General features: G+C 38.2%; 1 protein-coding gene and 1 long non-coding RNA gene across 2 annotated transcripts in view; one reads left to right on the top strand and one right to left on the bottom strand.

Annotated features, from left to right (window-relative positions):
• The window catches only part of CAP2 (cyclase associated actin cytoskeleton regulatory protein 2), a 67,637-nt gene extending 51,716 nt beyond the window's left edge, over window positions 1–15,921 (top strand). The window contains exons 8-13 of the mRNA XM_056483711.1: window positions 7,549–7,738; window positions 8,591–8,766; window positions 9,989–10,112; window positions 10,336–10,418; window positions 12,919–13,059; window positions 14,550–15,921. Coding sequence (XP_056339686.1) covers window positions 7,549–7,738; window positions 8,591–8,766; window positions 9,989–10,112; window positions 10,336–10,418; window positions 12,919–13,059; window positions 14,550–14,633 — 798 coding nt within the window. The 3' untranslated portion in view covers window positions 14,634–15,921. The remainder of the gene's footprint in view (window positions 1–7,548; window positions 7,739–8,590; window positions 8,767–9,988; window positions 10,113–10,335; window positions 10,419–12,918; window positions 13,060–14,549) is intronic.
• The window catches only part of LOC130249185 (uncharacterized), a 52,602-nt gene extending 33,027 nt beyond the window's left edge, over window positions 1–19,575 (bottom strand). Inside the window, exons 1-2 of the long non-coding RNA XR_008839751.1 lie at window positions 19,434–19,575; window positions 6,895–6,938 (exon numbers count right to left, since the gene is read on the bottom strand). This is a non-coding gene — a long non-coding RNA (uncharacterized LOC130249185). The remainder of the gene's footprint in view (window positions 1–6,894; window positions 6,939–19,433) is intronic.
• Between the last annotated feature and the right edge of the window lie 648 nt (window positions 19,576–20,223).

Here is a 20,223-nt window from a genome sequence, read left to right as displayed (position 1 = left end):
ACAAATCTTGCTCAAAGATAATTGTCTTGAATGTTTCAGTTGCAAGTGGATCTGTACTTAACATTTTTTTCATTGTATACAATAGTAATTTAGCATAGATTTTACCACCAGGTTTATTTACAAATAGGAAATATTTAGTAACTAGCAATTTCTTTACAGTATTTAGTTTCTAATACAGAATTTCACTCAAGTGATGAGTGAAACCCTCTCCCCCTTTACAAATCAAAACAACTTGGAATGAAGTCTGAACATCTTTAAAAGCAGTTGAGATTTATTTAAATCCTGTTTCCATTGAAGCCAGCATCTTCAAGGGTTTTTTTTATTCCTGAAATTGCATTTTAAAAAACATTTATTACTCATTAGATAGTACTCTAAAAACATTCTTTAAAAGCTGAAATTCTCCACAAGCTCCACACCAAGAAGTACCATCATAATTCCTACATTAGCCTTATTGAGTGCAATTATCCTAGTCTTAGTGCAGACTTGGACATTTTATTCTAGTCTAAAGTAATTACCTCCAGACATTTTCTTATAAAATGTCCCTGCCTCTCTCCTGTTCTATCAAAACATTTTCCTATAATACATCGTCTCTGTACATATTGATGTGAGCAAGCTGCAAAAGACCAACTTCTGCAGGCAAAAGCCTCCTATTATCTGTCCAGTATCTCTTCTGTGCTGTGTTTAGTTTGACCTACTTATCAAGCAGCCATCGTCTGAGCCACTTCACTAAAGCTAAAGGTCAAAACTGTAGTGCCAAATTCCAGCCACGACTGCAATCCCAGAGACCTTATTCAGATACAAGTAAGGGCAGCATAGATATATCTCAGTTTAAATGCCTGTATCTTGGATAAGATGTAGACATTTCCACAGTAATCAGTTTTTCTCAGTGATAGCCTTTTCTCCCCTTTTCTGTATACCTTCCACTACCCCTCCCCTTCCCTATCCCTATTTCCTTATATTTTTTAGTTTAAAAAAAATTGCATCCTTTTCTTTGCAAGTGTTTCTTTCTCAGAGAATAGGCAGTGTTCTGGGTTTTGGTAAAGGATCAGTTAAAAAACTGGCTATCCTGGCACCTCTACTGTAGTTGCCTCTTTGGTGGAGACTGCCTCAATCAAATCCCTTTCCCTTCAAAATAAACTATTTTTACTCTCTTATTCCAGCAGTGGCTGAAAATATTTGTCTTTACTGTGCATCAATTGTATTCTCTTAACTTTGACCAAGTGCCATTCAGACATGTTAAGGGAAGACCTGGGCAAGGCATGCAGCCTAGTTCCAGTGGAAAGGGGAAAGGAAATACAAAATTGAAAGTATGCAAAATAGAGAGAAAATGAAAGATATATCTATTAAAACTTTGCGATCTTGCTAAAGGGATTTGTCTTCTTTTTAAGCAAATTTTCCTATAAGTTAAAGATGGTTAAATCTGCCTCTTGGAGCACATTACTTGTTGGGAATTACATTATCCTGCAGTTCTCAAATGATTTAGAAGACGACCATGGCTGTATAAAACATTCCTGGTTGGGTAACTCTGAAGTTGTAAGCATCATTTTAAATCCTGAACAGGTGATGAATGGCAAAAGTATATTACAGGGGGCTGCAAAGCTTGAAAATTCTACAGATAAATAATTCTACTGAGACTCAGTAACAAGAAAAGAACTTGGCCTGGTTTTTGTTGTTTTCTGTTTTAACTGACAAAGATTACAGGCCCTGTAAGTCAGCTGTTTCGTCCAGTAAATTGCAGCTCTCCAGGCAGCATAACTCGTGGTAGACAGGTGGCTTAAATAGAGTAGGTAATAGAACTGTTGTGCTAAGCTACTTTTACACAAAAAACACCTTAACAAGAGCTCTGTGCCCCTGAGTCACAGTCCACCTGTTCCCAGGTTGATATGTGATAGTTTGAGCTTCACAATTCTTGTTTTTGGCTGTGCATATGTATGGAAAGAACAATACATAATGCTGTAATCATTTTAGGTGTGAAACTAGGATTACTATAAAGGGGGAGAAAACAGGTATATCTTCTCCTTTTTTTTGGTTGTTTTTTTTTTTTTTTTTTTTTAATTTTTATTTTTTTAGAAGAATGTGTTCCCCATTAGGACTCCTGTTTGTTTGTCTGCTGCCATGAAAAGAAGGCTTTTTAGTAAATTAAGGGAGGGATTTCATGACCTCTCTCTAAGCCACCTGTTGCTTCAGCTGCAAATAGATACTTACCTCTTAATAGGAATGTCTTACAAAATAGGTAATATATATCATACACGTGCATATATCATTTATTTTTATGAATTATATAGGCTTATAATCTTCTGGCTCAGAGTAAAATCAACTATTGTGGCTACAAGAAATGCATTGTTCAGATGCTCCACGGCAGGTTCCCAGCACAAGAACTCTGTTCCCCTCAGTTTCCGTGCTGCACTGTGTCAGCCGAAAGCTGGATAAACAAAGGGGAGCGTTGCGGGTGTTTGTACAGGGTCTGGCATGTAAGCCCCTCATATCCCCAGAGATAGGAGCCTCTGACTGGGGCTCCTTGCTGCTGCACTACTACAAAAATAGTACCAGTGACATGGAAGGCTAACCCAGGGAGCTGTTCAGCAAGAATAGCTCAGGAAATAGTAACATCTGCGATAAGACATAAAAAGAAATTCTTACTGTCTCTCAGTAGCTGGGTTCAGACCTGAAGACATGTCAAGCTGCATATGGCCACCAAAAATTGGTGACAGTGTGGCATCCAGAGCACTTGTGTTATGTATGAACAGCATTTTATTTCTCTAACAAGATTGGCTTTGCCCTGTACTTCGGGGGAAGAAAGCCTTTAGAAGAAATGTGCTTAACAAGCCCCAGATTCTCAAAAGCAAATGGCTTCACTCAGCTCTGCTGTAATTTCAGGGGAATTAAATTATAATTTCAACCAGGCAGCTATCTCAACATAAACAATAATTTCTTTCCTCCAGCAAGCCAGTTAGGTGAGAAAAAGAAGTGTACTAGATGAAGGTAGAAATATAACATATTTTGAGGCTGTACCACAATCCTGCAAACTCTTGCACAGTGACAGCAGACCCAGCACTGCGAGCATCATTAGACATTGTCACTAAATGGAGCTTCTCTGCCACAGTCAATGGGAGGTCCTTGGGGTATCCAGCAAGGAGCAAACCCTGACCCATTCCTGTCACCCCATTTAGAGCATGGTTGGAAGCTGAAGACAATTTTTTTTCCCCCTGAGAGGAAATTTCTGGAATGTTTTATCCCCTTCAGAGCTCTTAGCACATGGTCACAGGGCCTGCATCTCCTGTTCCTGATGGGACCTTACTCAGAGAATTACATTTTCCTCCATTTCAGAGCTCCAGGAGCACGGTTCAAAGCACATCAAGTTCACTATAATGCAAAGCTACTAGGTTAAAAGTTATAGCTTACTTTTGTGTTACATTTTCATGAAGTAAGGACGACTCTATCTGTTCCCCTGATAATTCTCACTAGGGGCACATTTGTAAATGATGGAAAAATGACCACACAAACATGTTAATGGGAGCAGTCAGCTATCAGTATAGCTTGACATGGTGTCTACAGACACCACAGCACTGAGAACAGCAGCTGTTGCTGAGGCAAACAGCTGAAATAAAAGAGGAAGAAAAGCAGCTTGCAAACAACCGCCTTCACTGGTCCAAATGGCTCCTAATACTTTTTATGTAAAGACACAGTGTTGTTAACATCTGTGTGGAGTTAATCTGAAGAGTTGTTTGCAAATAGCAAAGCTGCTAAGCACCTGCTGCTTTAGGATAGATGAACTTTTGTGGGCATGTAACATGCTATTTTATTCCTGGCAGCTCTCACAAACACCGCCCTATACAGAACAGAAATGAATGGACTTTGTGAAGGGCACTTCTGTTGAAATTGGATAGGACTATACTCAAGTATTACCAGATACCAGAACAGTTTAAGAGCCTGGTTCAGAAATATTCCAGAGCCTGAGGTTAAGTTGTCTTAGAAGTGTAACTAGGGAAAGCAAAGTAATTGCCAGTGACTGAGGTTGCTAACTTGAAGATTCATTTATTAATGGGTGTCAAAATGAATTTTAAAAAAAGTTCCTGGAACTTCTTCACTTGGCTGATTTTTAAGTTGCCCTTTACATCAGTGAGTCTGAATGCAGCACAGGTCCCATCTTCCTGGCATGCAGGGAATGCAAGAAGTGAAATGTGTATTCTGCATTTCCAGTTCACTTTTGCACTTTCTGCCCCCTTTTGAGAGCTTTCCTGAGCCACTCTCCCACAAAGAATTTCACCTCATTTGAATACTTGTTTGATTTCAGTTAGGTACATCAAAATGGCAAAGAAAAGAAAACTGTAGCCAGAGTTAGAATGTACTCTCCTTCCCAGCAGGTCTGTGCACCCTCACTCTCATTAGTGAGACTCGTCTGTCTTTTCCATGCCGTTTCATTTCAATGGGAGATGGTCCTTCTGGATGAGTCCATGCTGTAAGATGGGAGATCTACAGTGGAGCAGTTAAACTTTGTACTTTAGAGACCTTTTTTTCCTGTGATTTGTCCTTCAATTTTGCCTGGCCTAATTTATGATTGAAATTGTTTGCAGTTTCCAGAATGGCCCTAGATGTTGAAAATAGCATGCTACAATATCAGTTAGCTTGTGTAGCTGTAACTCAAATCTTAAACTAGACAAGATTTGCCATGCAGGAGAAAAGCTAACAATCAGGGTTCAGTCTGTCTTTTATTTCTGTGACTGCACAAAATTAAGAGGAAAAAGTGAGAAGGGTGACAGAACCTCAGGTGCCTTTACTTTGTGACAACTTCTATGTTTGTAATTAGATCTAACTCAAAATCTTTTGTGATCAGTGGAGACAACTTGACTTTGGTGGAGGGGCCAGGCTTGTAAAGAAAAGAAGAGGCAGATGGGGCAGCATGAGTGCAATGAATAAATTTTTTCCTTACTTTTGAAACCCACTTGAAGGACTAGAATGTCATAGCTGCTCAGGTCAAGAATTGAGATTTTTGAGTAGACTTGGTTTTTTTCATCAGTACTTCTCTAAAAGGAAAAAAGATCCTAGTTTCCCAGATCCTTTCCTACATCTTCTGTTTCATGAAAATGAATATGACAACAATCTCCAGTCATACAAAACCATGTCCAAACTTAACTGATGTGTTTAGAATCCTTCCTTTTATCTGTACTTTGGCAAGGTAGCTCTTTCAGAGTTCTGGGAGAGAGATGACCCACTTCCACTGATAAACCCCTCTGAGTTTTACTTCCATCTCACCACATGGGTATTCCCATACTTTAGTTGTCATTTGGGAAACTGCCTTTGATGCACTACTCAGCAGTAATATTTTAGCCCAGAGTGTCCTGCATTAATCTGTGATGGCCTTGAGTTTGACACTTGAAGCAAAGAGACTGCCAGAGTGACCTACCACTCTGTGTTAAATGCAGAATACCCAGATACCTTCCAGAAATGTTCTCTCTAATGCATCTTTGCAGCATTTTCACAATTTAGATGGTGTTAATTCTAAATTGATGTGTGAGTCTTACACAAGTTTCTGGAAAATCACAGCACTGTACTGCTAGGCAGGTGGAAGCAGTAGGTATTTTTGAGAAATCAGATGTCAGTCTGGAATTTGGCAAGTGGATTTTCATCTCAGACTAAAAGTTATTAGCCACTACCACTACTGCTATTAATTGCCTTTCATAAAGCATGCATAATTAATAACTGCATGTTCACACTGTGAACGTTGAGTGCCATTTCTGAGTATTTGAGTGTTTTAAAAAGCCCTGCAAATGCAGTGTTCATAATTCTGGATAACCAGGGCATAGTGGATTCAGTTGCTATGGTTGCAGGCAACAGAAGAGGAAGATCTGTATTGCACCTCAGGCAGCAATAACTGATTGTAGCACTAAATCCACTTATATTCTTTTTTTTTTTTAATTACAATAATTCACAGTTCTGCTAACTCTGCTGCAGGTAACTTCATTGGCATTAGGAGAGGCAGGGAACATGCACTATAAATTGAGGGCCCGGTGAAGAAGTTGTCCCCAGTCTAAAACACTGACCTATAACAAAGAAGTATGTAAGCAGAAGCTCTGAATTAAATGTATCCATGCAACAATGGAATGTCTCTAAAAGCAGTTGACTTTAGTCCCAGTATATCTTGACAATAAGTGATAATTGGTTCCAAAAGGAAAATCTAAGGAGATCTCTTAGGAGATCTTGGACTTTTATTTTGTTTTTAAAGTATATCTGAAAAGTAAAAAAGCATGTGAACCTCAGACCCTTTCCTGTTATCAGTTTGGAATTACAGGCCAGAACAAGTTTTATGTTTTAAAAAATAGCTGTAGTTTTCAATCCTGTGAGATGCATGAACCAGATCAATTCTTTGCTGTTTCAGTTTAGTGGAAAGTAGAAAGAGTAGTACCGTAAGTGGCTAAAAATATCCTCAGAGGCCACTTAAGCAATATCTATTTCCAGGATGGATTACCAGGGACGTACTATCAGCCTATAATTCCTAGCAAAGGTAACCAGTTAGAGGAGCTGTGACTCTGTAAGTCGCTGTAATTTTCCCATTGTATCTGCCCACCTGTTAATATTTGCTGCTGCAATGCACAGTATCTCTGTAGCTAGCTGAACTCATCAGAACCAATCTAATTTTCCCAATAGATCATTTAAAAATTCCTTCTGTGCTGCAGAGAGGTAGGATCAGAGTGACACTCAGTGGCAGGATAGTAAAAGTGATTCTCAGATTCTCTCTAACATCTATTATTAGGATGTTAGGGCATTCTTATAAAATTTTAGTCAGATAGTTATTAGTATTTTCTGTCTGTTTGATAGAATTCTATGTAAGCATTGTAATTCAGACCAAAATATGTACTTTTGATTATGCAAACTGAAAGAAAGATTGTTACTTACTTTGCTAAGGCCCCTTTCACTCATAACTTGTGTGCTGTGATCTCCTGTAAATGAAAAGAAAAAAAAAGGGAAAAAGAATTTAAGAAATTAAACTAGAGCCTCAAAAATTGAATTTCAGAATCAAGAGACTTAAATCACCATAGTTTTACATTCTGTGGCATTCAAATCTTTACAGATAACTTGAACAGTTCAAAGAATAGCATTTTACATCTTGCATACAATTTAGCATGTTCCCTACATATAACTGACAGTTCATGACCTTCTCATTTATGTTGTACCAAAACATTTTCTTTATCGAAAAAAAATAAAAAGTCCTTTTTAGGTAAGTAAACACTGGAATAAATTATAGAATAGTTACTGATAAAGATTTTTAACATCAGCCCTTACAAGGGTTTGAGACAAATATTTTAGGTGGAGTAGTTCTGCAGTAAGAGTAGAGTGTGGGTTGTCAGTCTTTTAGCTTCCCTTGCTCAGGTGCATGGAAGGATTCATAGGATTATATTCGATTATGGAGCCAGAAATTCTCCTACGGGGCTTGTGGGTTTCTAGTCACCCGAGCTCGCAGCATTCAAGGATGTTAATAAGTAAGAACTATTGTGATACAATGTTCCTTGTAACACGGTATGTAAAATAATTTCCCTCTGTCTCAAACAGGGTCCAGTTGCATCCTCCATGTCCATGCGATCTGTTCTAACCAGCGGCTCCTGCCTTTCCCCGCCACCTCCGCCACCGCCGCCCCCGGGACCGCCTCCCATCTTCGACACGGAAACCGCAAAGGACGAAGGAACCGCAGCTCGCTCAGCCCTCTTTGCACAGCTTAACCAGGGAGAAGCCATCACCAAAGGTCAGGAGAAAAGAAATCGAATTGGGATCCAGGAGTCAAACTGCATCAAGAGCTGTTACCTGGATTAACATAAGTTTCACAGCATTTTTAAGTTACATTCTAGCAGCTCAGATCCTTCTGAGGCTTGCAATGGTCCGATGGAGAAGACTGCATACCAAAACCTCCTTTAGAAGCCACAGCACCCAAATAAGTTCAGTATACCTGATATTCACACCATTTAGAAGTATCCTTTTAATTTTAAGGCAGCCAAGCTGGCTATCTTCAGCCCCCAGTAGCTGGTCAGCCTCTTAAGTTGCAATTACAATAAAGTTTTATCCCTCTTCTGACTCACATTGAGTGAACAAACCTGTGTCAAAATGTCATACATGTCAGGTGAAATAAAGCTTTTTGTATTAATATTGGACAATTGTAATTTTAGTGTATGTGAATTTAAATACATATGATTGATATATTTGCATTTAATGCTTCAGGGATAGGTCAAATATTGTCATAAATTAGAAAAAAAAGCTGTTTTTCGGGTGGAAAAACACGATACAACAAGCTCTCAGATCTTGCTACAGAGAGGGACCTAGAAGACATTGTGGGATTTTCTGTTCAAGATACTAAGAGTAGAAGAGGTTTTATATGATCTTCTAAAAGTATGTCAGCAGTTACATTTTAGGTAGTAAAGTAAAATAAACCTTGTAAAGTAAAACTTGCCCAAGTAAACCTTGAGGAAATTAAAAAATGTCATTTCAGAAAATAATATAACACAATTACAAACAAACTTTTCATGCTTTAATATGAGCATTTTTAGGATTGGGAAATGGACTCTCTTTCAGAGGCACCTCTTTTTTTATTGTTGTTTTTTAGGGCTACGACATGTCTCTGATGACCAGAAGACTCACAAGAACCCCAGCCTACGGGCCCAAGGTCCACCTGTTCGTTCTCCCACAAAAAGCCATACTCCTAGTCCTACCTCTCCCAAGAATTCCCCACAGCAGAACCATGCCCCTGTCTTGGAGCTAGAGGGAAAGAAGTGGAGAGTGGTGAGTTCCAGTTACACCTCTGAATTGCACCTTGCACATTGCAAACCAGGAGGAGCACTGAAGCATCTTGTCTGCCATTAACATGCAACAAAACAAAGTTGCAACTAAAATGGGCTGAGTCTTCCATTTTTCTGCATTGCTATCATTCAACTTTTACTATTATGTAGGACCTTAAGCTTATTCATTTGTCTCTGAAAATCACTTACTAATTCATCTCACTGGAGAATGTCAGAACCAGTATATTAATTCCTTTCAAAATCAGGCAATGCCCCAGAAACAATTCTAGTAGAGAACACCAATTAAAATGCCTTTTTGCAGGTCATTGCTGTGCTGAGAGAGAACAATCATCACAGACCACTCTCTCCAGTTTCCCTAACCAGTGGAATTATACTTTTATTTTTCATTGCCCATTCCATCTAAGCATGTCTTCCATTCTTAAAAGTAGAGGAGTGTTTTCCTTTTGCCCAATCTACAGATGGAAGAAGGAGATTTATTTAAAGTTTGGGTGTTAATTTATGTAGGCATATACCAAAGAATCTATGAATGAAAATTGATGTGACTGTGTTGTTAAGAGAGAGAGCAGAAAGAGTTTGGAGCTTAGTCATGCAGAAGGTTATATACACAGTGAGTGTATGTTACAGTGGAATCCAGTCTGCATAAGGTGCAGTCACCATTTGTGTTATGTTGCCTTATGGTTCTACTGCTTGCAACTTTCCTTCTGGATCCCTAGCCTTTCCTGTGGAGTGTAACTGTTCTTTTAAGCCTAATGAAAGGAAGTTTCTTCACCTATTACTCCTTTATTGTATATGCTAATGCCTGTATGTGTTCACAATGTGCTGTATCAAACATTATGTAACACTTGGGGAATGAAAACTTGCTGTGTTCTTCAGTCTGAATCAGATTGGAGCCAAACAGCAGTTTTGTGAGGGTCTTTTTAAATTGTGAGCATAACATCTTCACTGCAAAATTAATGGATTTTATCTCTGTCTGTGCTAACTTCTTCAGCTCTGCAGCTCTAAAAGATACAGTGTCATCTAAGGGTCAGTTAGGTGAGATATTTGGTCACCAAGCAGATTAGGATTTTAAGCCACAGGAAGGATATTGCTCTGTTGTAACTGAAAATGCAATGACTCGAGGATAAATTGTACTAAACTCTGTCTGACCGTTTGTTAAAGACTGTTAGTGAAAGACAACCAATTAAATAAACTTTCTTTTGAAACAGGAATATCAAGAGGATAGGAATGACCTTGTCATTAACAACACTGAACTCAAGCAAGTGGCCTACATTTTTAAGTGTAACAAATCTACACTTCAGATAAAAGGAAAAATCAACTCAATTACTATTGGTGAGTGGGTAGCTCAGCTGGGCTTTAAGTGACAGTCTTGAAAAAACTGACTTATGTGATTAATAATGCATCTGAATCACTCCTTTCACTTTAATGATAGATCACAAGAGTAAAGTCACTCAGCTATGCAGTGCAGGACTGGGAATTTTTATAGTTAATGTAGCAGGTGTGCATGTATTTGCTTTTGTCTTGCCTTTCTTATTTATGATTGCTTTTATTTTAGACAACTGTAAAAAGTTTGGCCTTGTGTTTGACAATGTTGTGGGAATCGTGGAAGTGATCAACTCCAGGGATATTCAGATTCAGGTAAGGATCTAGCTGAGAGATGAAGACCTAGAACAAGTAGGACGAAAAAAAAAACATATAGTTACAAGATATTTTAAAAACTCACAGAGCACAAGAAAATTAAGAAGTATTCAAATGGATCTTTATATGCACTAAATGCTGCTGATGTTTTTAGAAATGCTTGTGAAAACTATTTACTATCAACAAACCTCCCACAGCCCAGTACATTCTGGTTCTGGTGAAGCTGAGAGATCAGTACACTGGCAGAACTGTTACTTCTGTCCCCAGTCTGCTTGCTTTCATGCTAAGCAACTCCCAGCACTTTAAAGTTCAGTGGTGCTTACAGAAGAAATTGTAGCAGTTAGCTAATTGATTTCTAAGTGCACAATACTTTTTTCTTATCCTCTCAAATAATACACATAGACTGTCAAAGGACAACTAAAAGCTATGAAGTAAAAGTAGGTGCTGGGATTTCAAAAAATCGCCCTGGCTAGTGATGTGACACTTTGTATAAGTAAGTAATGTAATTATTTGCCTTTAAAAAGCTTCATCAGAGATCATCTTCCCTGTGATTCTCATGAAAAAAAAAATGCATGTATTTTAAATCTATACATTGCCCTTTCTAGGGACACTTATCCTGCTCAAAATATACAGTCTGTTTGACATCTACAGCACTTCAGTTACCCAATTCCAAAGAGGTCTAACTACCTGCTCTAATACTGGGTTGTGTCTGACACACAATGTAATCTCAAGAAGGGACTCCAGGACATATTATTTAAAGTGAAAATGAAATGTTAATTATTATATTAAACTGCCACTCTTCAAAGTGAGGTCTTTTGCTGTATGACATTAAATGTAGGCAGTCCTGTTCCATGCTTCAGAAATAATGGTCACAGCCACCACAGGGAATAGGAGCAAGATGAGGTTTTATATTTTGAACCTTGTGCAAGTGCCTGACATTGCTACCAACACTGCATTATCTTCTGAACTGTAACAATCTGTTTTATTCATGATCACGACATGTCTTTTTACAGCAGAGGCAATTAATTAAGGATCCCAACCACTTACTTGAGCAGTTTTAAAATAATTGTATTATTTTTAATCATTACCTCTTAAACTATTCATGAAAGCTGAAAAACTCTATGTAATGAATAGCAAAACCACAGCTTGCTAATACTCAAATAAAATGGAAATACCTTTTATAAGAATCAAAATTCTTAGAATCAAAATTAATCATGGTCTATGAATATTGCATAAGGCTTCTATGCATGTCATGGAGCAAAGTGGAGATCCACTTAAGAAGTCAGGGTCTGGTTATGTGCTGTATGCTGCTCGAATCAGGCAGCTCCCCCAGGGCTGGTGTATGCCAGGTGCTAATCACCTCAGTTTTCTCAGTAATTTGAAGACCTGAGTTCATAATGTCCAAATATATGAAACATAAATACAACAGATTTCAGTAAATTAATCCTACAGATTTTGCTATAGTGACTTCAGTGCCATATTGCTTGGCTCTCCTTTATCTCAGTGGTATCTTTTTTTCTTGCCAGATATTTGCAAAATTCTTTAAACACCCCTTCCTTCTGTTCTCCATTGTGTAAGAACCCATTTAAGAAAAGGAACTTTAAGATGCATTGATCCACTGCGTAGCTCAGACTTCAGGATAAGGGTGGGATGCAAGAGGACAGACCACTTGGTTAACTGCCACAATTAAGGAGCTGAAGCTGAAAGATATTCTTTAATTAAGTGATGGGAGACATCATCTTTAACAAGTACATCTCTTTCACATTCTGTCACTGTTGTATGGCTTAGAATAATCTCTGCTGTTTTGATATCCAGAGTATATTGCCATCCTTGCTAGAGAGGGCAGGAGCAGGAATTTTTACTGACAATCAATGAGTCAGACTGTTAGCCATGAAGAAATCGTTCAATCTGTAAAATTGTAAACAAGAGATGTTCTCCCTTCCTCGCCTCAAGTAAATCTTGTCTTGCTCTTAAAGAGACATACAAAATAGTTTTAAAGATTTCATTAAATTGCTCTTAGTACTTATTTAGAATTGTAGCTTGCCTGAAAGGGATAAAAACCCTCTCCTTTTGCATACTGCAAGAGCTTTAAAATCTTCAGTGTATTACAAATCCCTTGTTGAGTACTACTTTATGCTGGGGTCCTTGCTTTGCCCTTATTGGGTTGAAGTTGATGTTTGACTTCTGAGCCAGTTCTCACTGATGAACAAGTTGAATACTGCCTAAATATCAGCACAAAAGTATCACTGAAATGAGGGAATCAGAGAAGTACTGTCATCAAACTGTACACTAAAAGCTTGCTGTAAATTACAGGTTTGCTGTTGTGTATAGGGCTTTGTTATCACCACCAAGAATTTTTAGTGTCCAACAAATCACGTCAAAGCATCACACAGGCAGGTGTACGTGGTCAAAATTAGACCTAGAAGGCAATGAGGATTTTATTAACACTATCTCTGTTTGTTTTTTAAGATTTGATGTTAAGTAGATTTTATTTTTGCAGGTGATGGGGAAAGTGCCAACCATTTCTATTAATAAAACAGAAGGCTGCCACATCTACCTCAGTGAGGAATCATTGGATTGTGAGATTGTGAGTGCCAAGTCATCTGAGATGAACATTCTCATCCCCCAAGATGGTGATTATGTGAGTGAGATATTTTTTTTTTAATTTCCTTTCTGTTCCATACTACTCTTGGCAGTTAAGAGCACTTTAGCTGCTGGGAAAGAAATTGATGTAACACACAGATTATGTCACCAAAAAATGATCCAAAAAATTTTAATTTCTATGTGCCTGTATTTCAGGAGGAAGAATTTCTTATTTTCTGGGGCACAAAGTAATTTCAGAGATCAGAAATTATGTCCTCTCTTTCCATTCTAATGGATAATGGCTTCATGACCTATCCATTTGATCTTCTTTTTTTATATCTAAACATAGTCTCCCAAAGAACACTTAAGTCTGAAGATGATGAGTCTAAAACTAAGATAAATATAATACTACTAGGTGAAATACTACAATATCATATACTTGTTTTTTCTAAAGCTATTAATACATTTGTAGCAGCTGTCGTACTTTGTACTCTTTTCAACATATATCCTTAAAAGCCACTTAAACTGGTGCATTTTCCCAGTTCCTTTCCTGTTCCAGTAAAATTTGCTCTGCCCAGTGGCATTTCTAGTAAAGTCATGCTCTGTCACTTCACACACAAGCAGGCAGAGTGTGCTCATAATAGTTCCCTGGTGTCCTCAACAGAGCAGAGTTGAAATTGCAGTGCATGGCCATTGCCAGAACTTAAATTTCTTGTTAGTCTTTTGGGCTGGAATTTAGTACAGGGGTTTAGGCTTTATAAAATAAAATTTGTAATGAGAACTGTTATGTTTCATATTTCCAAAAAGTGACTGCTTTAGACAAGTACAAAGGGAACAATTTTTAGTGGGCGCATATTCACGTATGCATCCTTTTGGTCAGTCTCGCCTCAAAATCACCATAACATCAGAAATCACTGGCTATCAAAACACCTTTTTGAGGTCTGAATGAAAAACCCTACTCTTCACATAATTTTTTGTTTACTGGGTACAGAGAAATACTCAACATCTCCCATCATTTCACTGAATTTGTAGAATGGAAAGGCACTTCTTTTGATGTTCTGCTTCATTTTGTGTACCCCACTAAGGATGCTGACTAATTGGAAGTGTATCACACTTAAAATTATTGGGGTTTTTTATTTTATTTTATTCTTCGATATTACAGTATTGCTTTTGTCCTTAAAATTAGACTCCTAGCTTAATCTCTGCATCTAAATCCTATCTACTGTCTTCCAACCCAGACACCAATGGAATCTGAAGTCATTTCTGACATGAGGCTTATTTACTTAGTTGATGCAGATAATGGTGTGAGAGGGATTATTGCAAAGTAGTACCATCCCAAGGCTGTTTGAAACCGGGTAGCAATCAGGCTTTTTCCTGTGTGGCATTGTAAAATAGCTTCCATGGGTAATGAAGAAGGCTTCTCTCTAATCCTGGCATGTCTGAGCTATCAAAGCTTTCGCAGTCATGTAGAACTAATAGTATTCCACCAGTTTTCATGAGATATCCCCTGTTTGTCTAACCATTATTGTTGCTTTTGTTTCCTACCAGAAAGAATTTCCGGTTCCTGAACAGTTCAAGACAGCGTGGGATGGATCTAAGTTGGTCACTGAACCTGCAGAGATTGTGGGTTGACTTCCTCATGCCATAGAGCACTTGCTGACCACGGCCAGACTGCGGCCAGCGCACACAAAGCAGTAATGTAAAGAACTAGGAGTAGCAGGAGTTCATGCTGCTGTCATAGGCCTTCAAGCATTAGCTCTGCATGCTAGGAACAAAAACACATCTGGCACCCTTTTGTTAGGCATCCCAGTCCTGGTCACGTCTCCACACAGTTTGCCTTCACATACAATTTTAATTCTGAATGAGAATGTAATAGGTTAAACCCCCCACCCTCCAGTCACATCATTGGTTTGAAATACTGTATACAGTAAGCCAACATACTGCACGATACACTTTTTTTATCATCTTGCTTCAGTGCATTCCTTTTTGTGTTTCTGCTAATCAAAAACTGTATTAAGACTTTAAGGTGTTTATTTTTACCTATTAAGCAATTCCTGTATGATGCAGTAAAAATGTACCCATAGAAAGTATGCAGTTTCTTGCAGTTTTGTGGCAATCATAATGTGTTTCATTTCAAACAAGCAAAAAAGGACAATTTTCAGCACAGCAATACATTTTGCTAACTGAAAATTAAAAAAAAAAAAATCTGGTAATTTAATCTAAAATGTTCCTAATATGCATATTTAGAAGATCCCACAATTTTCTGTGAAATAAGATTTTATTATGGTTCACAGACTTGCTGTTGCCCTCTTATTCCTTGCAAATTAGTAATTCTTTCTAAGCTAGGGCCTCATCAATGCTAAAACCTTGCAAGAAATTACTTGAAGGTTTTTTGCTCCTTGGATTTCTTTTTTCTCCTTTTTTTTTTTTTTTTTTTTTTTTGGTGACACAATCTCTCAATTTTTAAAATTTCACATTTTGTCTTGCATCTTATACAGAAAACAAAGGAAGACAGACACATCTGATACCAGCTAGTTTTCCTTACTAATAAAGTTCCTTTAAAATATTTGTATAGTAGCTCATCATGTTCATTAAAAGTATCATCCTGGGGTTTTTTCCCCCACATTTGTAGGACATACTCAGTTTCAAACACGTCCACAAAGCAAAGCCATATATTTATGCCATACTAATTCTAAGCCCAGATAAAGGGGTAATTTCCTGTTTAGCCCTTTGACTTTACAGTCCCTATGTTTTGGTTTTTTTTAGCAAAGGTGGAGTATTGTATACGTTTGTACTATTTCCACATAGTACGAATGAAACTTAAACGATTTTAAAAGTCAGCTTATGTTTTTGATCACTTGTAATACTTTGTATAAGTGAAATCACAGTGAGATGCTTGCAGAGCTAGTTCCAAGCTAAATTATGTGCCTAACTTACCTTGAAAGTACATTAACTCTTAAGGGTTTTTAAGTATATCTTTGATTGTAAACCCTATACAATACAAACAGTAGTGCTCATTCCTTACAGTTTTGCTATCTGATGTGTAACCTATGTGTATAATGTGTTTGCTTTAATATATATCATTTTTTCAACAGTATACTTCTTACGAAATAAAAAGGAAAATGTACTTGTTTAAAAACAAAGTTGTTTGGAGCTTACTCTTTTGCACTGTTTGTCCTATAGGTTTTCTCTTCCTTAAACGCCATTTCAAAAGCTGGAGTGAGAAAAAGTAGCTCCTCCTCCCATTTCACTAAAATATTAACACTTTTGCTGCCATAATCCACCTGACAGTGAGTAGAGGATATTCTGCATGCCAGCAGATAAACCTGAAGTCTCATAACATTGGTGGCAGCCGGCACATTGAGCTTTTCATGATTTTCACTTCTAGGTACACCTCTGTCTTCCAGGGATTATGTCTAGGGAGGTAATTATGATGTAGTGCAAATCGGTAAGGTTTGCCTTCTGTTTTTAGCTTTTCCTGTTGTTTCTCTATATGACTTCAAGCACAAGTGGTCCACTCCATACATCACTTAGATGTGCCTCATCTCTGAAAAATGGGCATCACGTACTTGTCGTAATTAAAGGATTGTTGAAGGGTTGTTTAATCCTTTAATCATAATTGTAATGTGTTCCACAAAATAATCTCATTCTGGAGCATTCTGGCCTGAGATACTAACTCTTTCTTTTAAACAGCATCAAAGAGGGGACAAAGAGGCATTATGCAGCAACAGGATGCCACTTACTGCTTTGGAGGTAAGACACAAACCAAGTATCAAATCCTGATGATGAACAGAAAGCAGCAAGAGAGCCCTGAATCACTACACAGGCAAATTCTTATGGTTCCTCTGAGGGATTTAACTCCCCCATCAAATACAAAGCCTGTGAAGGCTGACCTGATTCTTCTTTAAACATTTGAAGAAAAACTCCATCGTGGCTAGACCTTCACCTTAACATTCACAGTCCTGCAATGGGCAAGACTTGGATCTTGGGTACATTGCACTGGTTTCCTAGCAGAAAAAGGTCCTGTGAAGTAACAACACGTGCCTGACAGTCTGAGCATACCTCAGACCTTTGTCAGAGGGCAGAAGTTTAAAAGAAAAGCAAGAAGGCCTTGCATGGACAGACCCAAGGCAATTGCTTCAATTGAAGAAAAGGATACCAAGTCAATGCATTACTGGATACCAGAAAAGTAGGAGAGGGACTTCTAAAATAGATTATGCCCAGCACTCTTAGTCAACCACATAACAACAACAACAAGAACAAATCTGTAACCACCTTTTGTCAGTTCTGGTCATCATAAAAAATACTTGTCATACATTTTCAGTAGGTTAGACTGTTCTTTCCCTGCAATCTGTCATTAAATTCAAAATTACAAAGGAGTGCTAAATCAACAATCTGCTTCTATTTTATATGAATTTGTGTACAATTAAAGGTTAAAAACTAATTTTGTGAAAAATCAAGTTTATCTTAAGAATAGAAATAGCCAACAAACTGCAGAATTATGATTTGATGAGTCATCTCAACCATGAGCAGTTGCAGCCACCAAGTTTTCAGCAGCAAGACTGATCTATGTTTGATGGTTGATTCCAACAAGGAATGAACTGCTAAATGCCAAGCATCCCTAAAGTCCCACTGATCTTTTTTTTTTTTACTGCATGCTGTCACACAAGATATACCCCTTGATTTCTGCTTTACACTGCACTAATACTGTGGTCATGCCTTAAAATCAGTGCCACTGCCAAAACAGAAGAGTGAATTTGGTTCATATATTGATATGAAAAAATATGTGTATGGTATTCATTTCTACAAGCCTGCATGGATCAAATATTCACTAGTACAGATGCTGTTAATCAGCCAGTAAAATACACAAAAGAGAAGGTGAGTTTTTAATTTAAGTGTCTAAATGTAAAGAGGAGGTTTTTTCCCTATGAAAAGCTTCAATGGATGTCAAACTTTCTTAAATAGAATAGGGTGCAAAGAGGAGGGAGCCAGGCTCTCTTCAGAGGTACCCAGTGACAGGACCAGAGACTATGGATACACAATGAAACACCGGAGTTTCCCTCCATAGGTCAGGAAACTGTTGTCATGTGCAAGTGACCAACACTAACCCAGGTCGCTCAGAGAAGCGCTGGAGTCTCCATCCTTGTAGACATTCAGAAGTCCCATGGACATGGTCCTGCTCTAGGAGGATCTGCTTGGGCAGGGGGGCAGGTGGAATCCAGAGGTCCCTGCCAACCTCAGCCCTTCCGCGTCCTGTGCTACTCGCTTAGTTGTTTAGATATTGGTTACGGAGAACCCATGGAAATTAGAAGCATCGAGGCAGTGACTCCAAGTACCCACCAGATGGCAGGAAACAGCCGAGGCCAAGCCTTGGCAGGGTTTTACTGACAAGCTGCGGGACTCCAGCGTTTACAGAGGACATGAATGCTGTTTGCCAAGGGGTTGGGGAATTCTCCCCTCTAAAAGCCACTGTAAAAACACTTAATATTACTTTGATCTTAAAATTATCGTCTTGTAAAAGGTAAAGGTTTGAGTGGCATGAACAAAGAAGAATAAAAAATAACTACTTGTTACTAATTATTAAATTGATCTATTGAATTGTTTTTCCCCTTTTTGTTTAACACTGCTAGGCATATCTCCACTTAAAAAAATACCTGATTAAACTTAAAAGTAATTTAACATAGCCATTGAAGATAAAGGTGTAATTTCAAATCTGTGTTCGAAAACCAGAAATCTTTTCCAGAATTGCTACAGAATTGTAAGGCTTCCCTGTGCCATAGTTATTTTGTAGACAAATAATTTTTGTTCTTTCTCTTTCCTGAATCTTCAATGTATCTGGATCTGCAGGAGTTCCTTCAATGTTACTGCACTACATGTTCATCACCCTGTGCCTCACATATCTTTCCTAGAGATCAAACTATTTGTCCATTTGGAATGCTTCAGGGGCTCAATTCAGTGTGCACCCTTAGTGCATTCTCCTGATGTGCTGTTCAATTGGGCTCCTTCTAAAATGTGGAAGCTTCCAGACAAATGGAGGTAAGGTTCAACCAAGTACACAATATGCTAATAAGCACAGCAGTAATCAAGAACACACAAACCAGACTCAGGAGGTGATTTGGGCCCAACTGCTGTGAAAATATTGCCCAGAAGTAACTACTACTCTCTGAAGATGCCTATAACCAGGCCCTTGACTTAAGATAAAATCCCCCTCTTGTTAGATAAAAATCATAAATAATGCTCCCCAAGGAATGTTCTGACTACCAGAAGAACCTGGCCTGTCTTTATGGTTGAAAAATATTTTTGTGTATTTTTGTGTGCCAAAAGTTCTGCAGAAGAACAGAGAACTTTCTTACTCCACCACCCAAAACTCAGTGGTGACTTCCTAGGTTTAACCCTTCTTCCCCAAGTCAAGCTGCATGCTGAGGACCCTACCTGATCACCACTGACCACCAAAGACCCTTTCTCTCCAAAGCCATGGTCCCACTGCTGCTTCAACAGAGGCACCACCATATTTCCTCCCTGGGAAGAGAAAGGAATGTGACAGAGAAGGAAGTTAGGTAACCAGTAAGGCTTCCCAGTGCCACATTCCTGAGTAAGGTCTGTTTTGTTGCTACTCTTCCTTAAAACAAGGCCAAGGTAAAAGGCAAATAAAGCACCACTCCTAAAACAGACAGTACTGATAAACAGTAATAAACTAATAAACCACACAAATAACTTGTGTACCCTAAGATAAAAGTGGAAAAGTTTCTTGATTTTTTTCTCCAGCTGACTTGCCATGAACTTGGTTCTCACTCTTTGGTGGCTCTATATAGTTTCAGTGAGGAAGAATCTCTTTAACCATCATTTGCTTTTAATTTCACTCTGTACATGAACATAAATACTTGATAAAAATGTCTAAATAGAATGAATTGTAGCTGGTGGGCCCAACAATAATTAACCACTTTGCAATGACAAGAGCTTGTTGTTGATTAATGTCCAACTCTCATCCAAGGACTCTTCAGAAGAGCTCCTATTAGAATATTTCAGTATGATGCAGGAGATGTGATCTGTTATCCCCTGAGCAAAGGAAAGAACTGAACTTCAATACTTTGGTAATTTCTCAGTTTTAAAAGTTTAAAACCTTTGAAAGCAAGATGCTGGAAGGCATATCAAAAATGAGCAAAGGCACAATGTCTGTAGGTCTGTACAACAGCCAGATTTACACCAGCACACCAGTGTTCAA

Source organism: Oenanthe melanoleuca, chromosome 2, assembly GCF_029582105.1.
Source record: "Oenanthe melanoleuca isolate GR-GAL-2019-014 chromosome 2, OMel1.0, whole genome shotgun sequence".
Classification (NCBI taxonomy): domain Eukaryota; kingdom Metazoa; phylum Chordata; class Aves; order Passeriformes; family Muscicapidae; genus Oenanthe; species Oenanthe melanoleuca.
The sequence above is the reverse complement of the archived record's forward strand: the minus strand, read 5'-3'. Positions and strand labels throughout refer to the sequence as shown.